At 37.1% G+C, this 10534-nt stretch overlaps 1 protein-coding gene across 1 annotated transcript; it reads left to right on the forward strand.

Moving 5' to 3' along the window:
- Nucleotides 1-72: 72 nt before the first annotated feature.
- On the forward strand, nucleotides 73-9941 carry LOC126828655 (sperm-associated antigen 7 homolog). Its single transcript, XM_050558561.2, has 7 exons — nucleotides 73-226; nucleotides 2424-2491; nucleotides 2704-2792; nucleotides 3498-3582; nucleotides 4834-4923; nucleotides 7349-7496; nucleotides 8294-9941. The coding sequence occupies exons 1-7, from the start codon at nucleotides 148-150 to the stop codon at nucleotides 8485-8487; spliced, it is 753 nt and encodes a 250-aa protein (XP_050414518.1). The 5' UTR covers nucleotides 73-147; the 3' UTR covers nucleotides 8488-9941.
- Nucleotides 9942-10534: the final 593 nt, after the last annotated feature.

Consider the following 10534-nt stretch of genomic DNA (forward strand, 5'->3'; position numbering starts at 1 on the left):
AGTTTTGTTTTAAGACTATTCTATTTACCACACTTGATTTATAATCCTGTCTAACCTTTAGTTATTTTCTTGATATTTGTTTTATTCGGACGGAAAATAGTCTTCTGGAAAAATCTATTGTGGCACATCAGAACAAACGAAAACAAAATGGATTTGCTGGGGTCAATATTAGGCTCCATGCAGAAGCCTCCCACGGTTGATGAGGCGGAGAAAAAGAAAGCAAGAGGTAACGAAGGGCCATTATTTCTTTAATTTAATAGAAATATATAAAATGGAAGAAAATAAATTCACAAATTCCAGGATTCTTGCATGTGCGTTTCCAAGCACCTTGTATTCAAGGGGGGCAACTCTTGTCAGCTTTGAAAAATCTCAACAAAATAAATATAACGATAAATAAATAAAGTACCGGTAATAAAAAAAAAAAAAAAAATTAAAAAGAAAAGAAATCAGACTATAGGTATGACAGTATATAGAATTTTATGTCCCATGTACTGTCACTAGGAAAATGAAGAGTCTCCAGAATTTTTAGGCTACCGGTACTCTACTACTAACTAGTACTACTACTCAGACTACTACTAATACTAGGCCTATATCTGGAACTGTATTATAGACTAGTGAAGAGTAGTGTAGGCCTACTGCCGAGAAGGTATCCATTTTTCGACCTTGTGTCTCGAGATAAGAAATGTAGCCATCATTAATTACCCCGACATTTACGGTACCGTACTCAAGTTCCTCAACACCAAGCTAACACAGGCTTAAACATGCATTATGCAAGAGCTAAATCTGATTATTGCAAGTCTTAATTTAGGCTTCAGATGTTATAGGAATTATAAATTAGATCTTTTTTTAAAGGCTCAATACCACTCTTGTTGTAACTGAATAATATGTCCCAATCTTTATTCTGGTCAACAAATTGTACTATTTTACAATATTTCAATTAATTGATGATACAAATTTCATCTTAACACACCTTATTTAAAAATTTTGAAAAATTCAACATAATGGTTTGAAACGTCTAACGTAAACCTTTTCAAATGAAACTTCGATTTAAAAATATTTTCGAACCCTCTGGACAAGTAAAATAGGATGTAATGGATAATTTACACAACAGGTAGGACACTTAAACATATAGTACTTAGATAGAGATATTATTTATTTTCTGGAGCTTTCAAGCCAGCAAGAGTGTTATTGTCCCTTTAAACAACAAGACCAAAATCAACTCTGTAGACCCACGGATGGCTCGGCTACAGCTCAGATTTAAATAGGATTTCACTAATTGGTTAAATCAAATAAGGGCTAACCTGATGAAAATACGTCAGTTAGATCGAGGCTAAATGATAGAGTGTACATAGCGAGGCCGCTGTAAAGCGTTTCCGTATGCCATTGAAAACTTTACTTGATAATCGAGATATGTAGGTGGAGTTAACGCCTGTCAATCAAACGATCTGCGAAGGTGAAGACACATTTCGCTACCATTTATAGGCAAATATTACAACGATGATAACTATGTTCAGAATAAAGTAATTTGACTGAATTTTTCAATATATTCTTCTTTCATCATCTTCTTTTGACCTGTTATAGCAAGAATGGCCAACTCTCTATAAAAATCTCCCATAAAGTATCTTTAAATGACCTGATATCAATCGAAGTGGAAGAGGCTACTCCATGAGCTGTCATTTCCCTTTCTAACTAATAATGGAATAGATATTAAAAATCCCTGCTCAACAGTGGTACAAAAATAGAAATGGGAGACCATGCCATGGTTTATTCATCTTTATAACATTTCGTTTGAAAGATCCTTATTAATTTCTTCTTTCTCCGCCGGTATCATCGTTTGATCTTGCAGCTGGTAGATCTACTCTGCTACTCTTTTAATGGTGTGTTTGCATTCTCTCTCTCGTTTCCTTATTATGGTATAAGTAGTATTTTATTATTAGTACATCACTAACCATTCCTACCTGTACATTAATACATCACTAACCATACTCTACCTGTTTTATTCCTACCTGTACATTAATACATCACTAACCATACACTTCCTATTTTACACCTACCTGTATTTCTACTGGAATAAGAAGACTTTGATAAACTAATGGGTTATTAATACATCAGTAATCATGCTCTATCTACCTCCAGGCTACTTAACTTACATTTGTTAGTGAAAGTTTAAACTGTAAACTCAACTACCTGTCTCTGTGTGTCATTTGCATTTTTATTCTTAAAGATGCCTATTGAAGGTATTTTATGGCTTCAAATGTAATTTAGATTAGACATTTATTCACATGATAAGCCCATAATCAACTGTCCAGACAATCTGATGGTATGGATATTAATTGGATTAGACCATGGGGCACCAAATCCTACACATTGCATCTGTAAGTAGATACAAATGTTGATAATAATATTTTTTCTTATTTTTCCAGAGCAAAAGAAATTGATTGAAAAGAAACAGTCAGAAGAAAAGAAGCATTTAGATGTTTTTCGTATGAAGGTATTATCAAAAATACATTTTAAAAATATGGTTGATGAATGAAATATATGTTTATTTTTAAATTAAACCAGATCAGTTTTGAGTTCAACCAAAGCCTAAAAATAACAAAAACTCAAGAAATTTGATTACCACTGAAAGGAACTGGAATTACACCATATTTTTTATTTTGTTTTAGGCTTTTTGTTTTTAAACTTAAATTTTTTTTTGTGTAGACACAGAAAGTTATTCATGAATTTATCAAAGATGAAAAACAAGAGAAATATAAATTTAAACCTTTAGATAAAGTCTACAGAGCTATTGTGTAAGTATTTAACAATATTCAACAGTATTTAATAGATTTACAATGTTTTGTGCTGTTTATACAAAGTGGTTTCGTTTCTTGTAATTAAATTAGAGAGGGGGGGGAGGTTAGCAAATGGTTTCATGCATGCTCGTTAGTTTTTATGGTCTGTGATGGAATAAACTGCTGTGGTTTTGATCTCCTGCTTGTTTGTGATAAGGAGTAGGGTCGGCTGTCCAACCTCATGGGTTTTCTTTGGGTCCTCCAGTTTCCTCCCAAAGCTACCGTTCCCTACCTGCAAGCAAAATATTGAAATAAAAATGAACCCTATGCTAGTCCCAAAATGACCTAGTTTGTGTCGAGGCCTTGTATCTAAAGGCCTGTCATTGAGTCAACTGGCATGGTTTCAATTCCCCAGTTGTACGTGACAAGCAGTAGGGTCGCCTGTCCAACCTCGTGGGTTTTCCCAGGTCTTCTGGTTTCTTCCCACTGCTAAAAACCCATACGCACAAGCAAAGTATTAAAATAAAATTGAACTATATCTTAGTCCCGAAATGATCTAGTTTGTGTCGAGTGGATGTTAAACCCCATTTCTCTCTTCCTTACCGAAGTACTGTTTTGAGATATAGATTATATAGGGTAGTCCAGATCTTTTAATTCAAAACTTAGCCAGATTGTCAAACCATGAGCGTAGCTTGTGTTAGATATTACATCTTTTGCTTTCAGACATGAAGTAGCAGACGTTGCAGGTTTGACATCGTTTTCATTTGGTCAAGAAGAAGAAGATAGATATGTGATGCTATGGAAAAAAGTAAAATATTTTCATTTAGTTCTTTCTTTTACCGGTCAGTAATTACCTGATGCCAAGCCCTGAGGAGTGGTGGTCTGGTGTGATGAAATGGTGTTATGAACTAAAACTAGTAGTTACTTCCCCTTATTTCTCTTTGGGCAGTTTTTGTTACTTTTTGGTCTGGAATCAAGGAAAAGTGTTTGAATTGACATTTTCTGACAGGTTTTAGTGAATAGTCATAATTTTGAGGTAGAAAGGTCGGGAAGTAAACAGACATGAATTAGGGTTATCTGCTACTAATAAAATGACTTCACTGCCTAAAGATTACATTGACCAGGCCTAGAAAAGATTAAAAAAAACGTCACCTCCCTTCAAAATTTTTTATGTTTGGCGAAATGTTTGGCTCTTTGTGGTTATCCAGATTAAGATCATTGGATTGTTTAAAAAGATATTTTATACGCCAAGGAATGTCATGGATTTAACATTCAAGTCAATAGGGAAAAAATTACTAGTCTTAGTTTTGATGGTTTACGATTACCTCCCTTACCCAGCATGGATGGAAATGAAATGAAATGAAATGGGGTTTAACGTCCTACTGTTCTGCTCCTATGCTGGGCTAATGAAGACGGGCATACGCCATACAGTGTGCTATGAGGGAGGGAAATTTTGCCCGGGCAGCAGCACTACGGCCTACTCTTATTTTGAATTCCAACTGCCAAGGGATCTTTTACGTGCATTTCAATGTATACACGGGACCTTGGTTTTTCCTCTTATCCGAGGGACTAGACAGCTGCCATTGTCAGGCCCTCCGTCCTGCATCACTGACAAGGGGAAACCACGCCGGAAAATCTGGATGAACTTTCTCGACCAATTCAGGGATCGAACACCCGACCTCCCTTCATGGATAGAAATCTAAAAATCTTTAAAAATGTTGCAGGGGGCCACACAGTAAGGAAGGTGTTGGCTTGCTAACCTGGAGGTCCCATGTTCAATCCCTGCATTAGCTGAGAAAGGTCATCAGGATATTCTGGAATGGTTTCCCCTTGTCAGTGGTGCAGGATAGAGGGCCTGGCAGGGGACAATGTATAGTCATTGCCACATGCCCGTAAAAGATCCCTTAGCAGTTGGAATTTGATATAAGAGTAAGCTGTAGCACCGTTGTCCAGGCAATATTTCCGTCATAGCACACTGTATGGTGCATGTCTGTCTTCATTAGCCCAGTTGGTGAAAGAACGTTAAACCTCTATTTTATTTCATGTAAATATTTTGCAGGAGTTCGCACCATCAGATGAAGAAGTTTTAGCTTACAGGCGTGGCGAAGTCTGGGATCCAGAAAAAGCCAAACAACTAGCTAAAGAAAAGGTAATAATATTATTCTTTACCTGCTCTGTTGATTGATTTATTTCAAGATATATTAGATTTATAAGCAATACAACCTAATACCTACCTGGATACCACGTTTACAAAGGAGGTTCCATGGCTGAATGGTTAGCACTTCGCTCTGTATCATAAGGTCTGTCATTGAGTCAACTGGCGTGGTTTCAATTGCCTGGTTGTACATGACATGGAGTAGGGTCACCTGTCCAACCTCATGGGTTTTCTCCAGGTCCTACCCCTACGCACAAGCGAATTATTGAAATACAATTGAACCATATGTTAGTCCCGAAAGGACATTAAACCCTCTCTTTTTGTCCTTGTCAGTGGTGTGGGACAGAAGGCCAGTGTATAGTCGTATATACACATTGACAGCTGGAATTCTAAATAAGAGAAGACTATAGTCTTTTTTTCTATAAGCAATATTTTTATTCAGATTTGTATCTGAATAGGGATTGGGGAACAGGCACAGCCTATATTAAACACCTCTCCCATAGTGCGGCTGTCTGGACAAAATTTCCCTCATAGCACACTGAATGTTGTATGCCAGTCCTCAATATTACAGCCAGTGCAGAAAAGTAGGATGTTAAACTCAATATCAGGAAGCGGAGGTGGTTTTGTGGTCTGACTGAACTGAAATGAAATGGGGCTTAACATCCTACTGTTCTGCTCCGAACAGAGCTAATGAAGACGGGCATACACCGAGGGACATTTTGCCCGGAGAGCGGCAATACAGCCTACTCTTATATTGAATTCCAACTGTCAAGGGATCTTTTACGTGCATGCCAATGTGTACACGGGACCTCGGTTTTTTCGTCCCATCCAAACAACTAGACTGCTGTCCTTGTTAGGCTATCCATGCTGCATCACTGACAAGGGGGGAACCATTGTAGCACCATAGGTCTTTCTGTCTGACGTGGAGAGCGAGAATTCCCAAAAAACGGTCGCCACATCTTACATACAACCCATGCATCTTTTCTTACTACATATTTCTGTAGCCTTGTGATCGTCTAGAATTTGTCTCTAGCTGTCTTTGCTTCTGCTTCACGTTGTGTATTTACTTCTTACTATTTTCTGAAGACGGTTGTCTTACCAGGAATAACAATGCAACAGTTCGCTTCTACATTTTATATAGCATAGCCGAATACATGCATACAAGCATGGCACAGATTACAATACTAGCTAAAACAATTTCTCCACCCTAGCCAGCCTCGCGGCTGTCTAGAAACTCAGCTGGAACCTCTCTGGAATCTAATGGAAGTCTAACTTAAAACTTTACTATGATTTCTTTTATAAGACTCCTGCATATCACGCACAGAAAGCCTGTTCATGGCCCTCAACCTGTGCAATTAACGATATGATTGGTTACTTTAAGTCAAATGATGCAATTAGAATAATTCCACTCACGTGTAATCTGGTGGTATATTATTGACACATGTTTTGGCTAAATAGCTCTTTTTATGTGTCAACTGTCAATTACAGACTAAGTTGATTTAGTACACACTATATATAATATATATGTGAATATGTGTGAAACTATTAATTTATTAATGAAATATAAAGTCATCTTATTTCTCTATTCTTTGTCTATAAATTTAAAAACAATGTCGCAACAATGATAGTGTTACACCATGCCGGAAAATCAGAACTAACTTTCTCGACCAATGCAGGGATCGAACACCCAATCTCCAGGCTAGCGAGTCAGCGTCTCATCGTGATCCCCTTGTGGTCTAACGCATGTGCTTTAAATCATAAGGTCTGTCATTCAGTCAAGTGACATGGTTTTGATCCCAAGCTTGTATGTGACAAGGAGTAGGGTCACCTGCAAAACCTTGTGGGTTTCTCTGGGTACTCCTACTGCTAAATGGGGATCTCGCTGGCTAAGTGGGTAAGACGCTGGCTCGCTAGCCTGGAGGTCGGGTGTTCGAACCCTGCATTGGCCGAGAAAGTCCCCTTGTTAGTGATGCAGGATGGAGGGCCTGACAAGGACAGCTGTCTAGTCGTTCGGATGGGCCAAAAAAAACGAGGTCCCGTGTACACATTGGCGTGCATGTAAAAGATCCATTGACAGTTGGAATTCGATATAAGAGTAGGCCGTAGTGCCGCTGTCCAGGCAAAATTTCCCCTCATAGCACACTGTATGGCGTATGCCGTCTTCAATAGTCCAGTTCGGAGCAGAACAGAACGACGTTAAACCCCATTTCATTTCATTTCATTTCCTACTGCTAAAGACCTCATATGCGCAAGCAAATTATTGAAATAAAATTGAACCCTATGTTAGTCCCAAAATGACCTATAACACATACACATAAGTTTGTGTGAAGTGGACGTAATCTTCCCCTCTCTCCCTGTCTCCTAACGAGTTCTCTTCTTATAAGTGTTCAGAATTAGAATATTTTATCTGATATTGTAGGAATTACAGAAACTAGAAGATTCACAGAGTAGTAAAACGAAAGTAGTTCCAGCCAGTAATTATCGCGATAAATATAAACATCTGATTGGTGAAGAGGCTGCCAAAGATGCTGCACAAGATTTAACCGCTAATAAATCATACGGGTTTGGTGAGTTATCTACCCTTTCTTTTAATTTCGAATTGACAGTGACGTAGAATCCAGTTCTGTCAGTCTCGACATCTGAGGTGGTGTGGGTAGAATTGTTACATAATTGAGTACAGAGAACAGCTATAATTGGTTGAGATATTTTCTGTTTCAGTCGACGCATGCGCTGTAGCCTGAAAAGCTCATTCGAAAACTTGTCTTCATTAGCCCAGTTTAGGAGCAGAACAGTGGGACGTTAAACCCCATTTCATTTCATTTTCATTCGAAAACAGTCGATTTGATGATTTACCGGAAACTATAGTGATTCAGTTAAATATGTGAAATTTCTGAGTTTGACCCACCATCTTGGTATCACTGTGAAGGGACCGACAAAAGGAGTTTTCCCAGAGTTAAATAAAGAGTAAACTAATCTCTGGGATTGAAATTACAGGCTAACCTTGACCTACTCCTAAAGAATTCTTTAGGCCTGAAATGTTTTCTAAATTATTAATTAGACATTAATTAACTTATCCAAGCCATAATTAACTCTCGATGGCATAGGATTCCGCCGATATTAAAAAGATTATAACAGTTCAGCCATATTTTGGTTTAAGCTCAAAATGGAGTAGCGAGACTTAGTTTTTCAACAACCAGTAAGGTGGTTGAAATTATTGCACACCTTCAAAGGCTTATATCTTCCCTAGCAATAGAGTAATTTGAATGAAATTTTCAAATTCTTCATTTTACATTACATTATAGCAAGAATGGCTAGCTGTTTATCTAAATTTTACATAATGTATCTCTAATTTACTCTTTTTCAGTATCCAGTCAAAATAAACGTGATACGAGAACAATAGAACAAGTTCTAGCAGACACTCGCGCAAAGAAAAAACAAAAGACTGATCATCCAGGCACATCAACAGAAGAAGGTTCATCCAGCCAAAGTGAAATTAGTAACATAACAGGAGAAGATAACTCTACAACTCAATCACAGAATTCAACAAACTCTTCTTGACAAAATACCGATTTAGGTTCTAAATAGTTGTCTGTAGGAATGTTTTAATACGCCCACATTTTCATGTGGACGTATATTGTTGTCGCTCCTGTCTGTCCGGACGTCCATAATTTGTTTGTGGACACTCTACAGGTCACAATTCTTATCCGATTTTGACGAAACTTGAAATATAGGTTTATGTCCAAAAGATCTCGGCTGTTTGTACGAAAAATCACGTTTTTAGCTTGTGGACCCTATAGAGGTCACAATTTTTATCCGATTTTGTTGAAACTTGAAATGTAGGTTTATAACCTAAAGATCTCGTTTCCTGTCGATATTTGCGCATATCGGACCGTAACTTCCTGAATTATGGCCCCTGATTGTACGAAAAATCGCGTTTTTAGCTTGTGGACCCTATAGAAGTCATAATTTTTATCCGATTTAAAAAAACGTATTAATATATCATCGTTACACCCTAAGGACGGCTGAGTTCGAATTTCGTGAAAATCGGCCCAAAACTGACAGACAAAATGGGTGCCCTTTGTTCTCAAATAGCGAAAAAATATGGTATATCAAGGTTGTGGACCCTATAGAGGTCACAATTTTTATCTGATTTTGTTGAAACTTGAAATGTAAGTTTATAACCCAAAGATCTCGGTTCCTTTCGATATTTGTGCATATCGAATTGTAATTTCCTGAATTATGGCCCTTGATTTTAGGAAAAATCACTTTCTTTTTAGCTTGTTCTCTATCCATCTCTCAAAAATGTGGGGCGTATCCTGCCATGCCTGTTTTTTTTTTTGTTGTAATTTTGCAATAGTTTGTTATAAATTTGAAAAAGAAAAAAAATTGCCAGTGCTTATCGAAATCAATTAACACTTGGTAGGTTAAATTAACATCTGTAAATATTGTAACCACAAGCTGAATTCAATTTATTAATCGTCGTTGGAGGGATTTCAAATCTTCTGCACATTAGAATATTGTAAAAATTGAATATGGCTCATTTCCGTTCAATATTCAGGGGCAGACGATATATAGCATACACTCATGTTGATTCTTGAATTTAATTGTATATAGTCCTCTGAAATGGGGATAGAAATGAAATGAAATGACTTTAACGTTCTACTGTTCTGCTCCTAGCTAAACTAGGCTAAAGAAAACGGGCATATGCCATACAGTGTGCTATGAGGGAAATTTTGAGCGGGCAGCGGCGCTACAGCCTACTCTTAATATCGAATAAAGACAGGCATATTATGCATTGCTGTGTGGCGCTATGTCTTACAACTAGCCCGGGTTTTAAGGCCCTCTGTTCTGTACCTCTGACAAGAAGAAACCAGAAATGATTTTGTATATTTATATTGTGCTAGATCCTTCCTAAATAGCAAAGATTATACTTATCCTGATTAATCCCACAGAAATGTTTTTTTTGCAAAATGGATCATATCATAATTTTAATAAAAATGCATAAAACAGGGTACACTTACTTCTCTAGATAATCGGATAACAATTCTAGTTAAAGTCTCTCATCCTTTTTTTGAGAGAAAATAAAAATTTAAAAACAAAATGTTTTTGATTGCTCTTCTTGAAGCCAAGGAAGATACATACTCCTTGCAGTGTTTCGTTTGTTTAGAGCTAATCCCACTACTCACTGCTGTATAGAAGACAACTCACAGCAACGGTACTCGACAACCAAGAATTAGCTTTGATTGATTTTAAGTCCGAAAAATGTAAATGACGCAGGTGGACTTAAATGACGCACATGGACTTAAATGACGCACATGGACTTAAATTTTAATGATGCACATGGACATAAATGATGTACACAGACTTAAATGATGCACACAGACTTAAATGAAGATATAACAGTTTATTATTTCAACATGTTTAAGCCTAAATTTTACCCAAATAGATTATGATTTTTTCTTCTATATACATGTGTATATTGGTCTATCCATTAATTCAGTGCCTTATAGAAATGAAATAGGGTTTAATATCCTACTCTGACTGGGCTAACAAAGACCGGCATACACCATACAGTGTGCTATCAGGGAAATTTTGCCTGAACAAC

Source organism: Patella vulgata, chromosome 7 (genome assembly GCF_932274485.2).
Source record: "Patella vulgata chromosome 7, xgPatVulg1.2, whole genome shotgun sequence".
NCBI classification, from domain to species: Eukaryota; Metazoa; Mollusca; class Gastropoda; family Patellidae; genus Patella; species Patella vulgata.

Coding starts and splice junctions, on each gene's coding strand:
- LOC126828655 (XM_050558561.2), top strand. CDS start 148: ATGGATTTGCTGGGGTCAATATTAGGCTCCATGCAGAAGCCTCCCACG. Junction 2,492..2,703: donor TAGATGTTTTTCGTATGAAG/GTATTATCAAAA, acceptor TTTTTTGTGTAG/ACACAGAAAGTTATTCATGA. Junction 2,793..3,497: donor AAAGTCTACAGAGCTATTGT/GTAAGTATTTAA, acceptor TTTTGCTTTCAG/ACATGAAGTAGCAGACGTTG.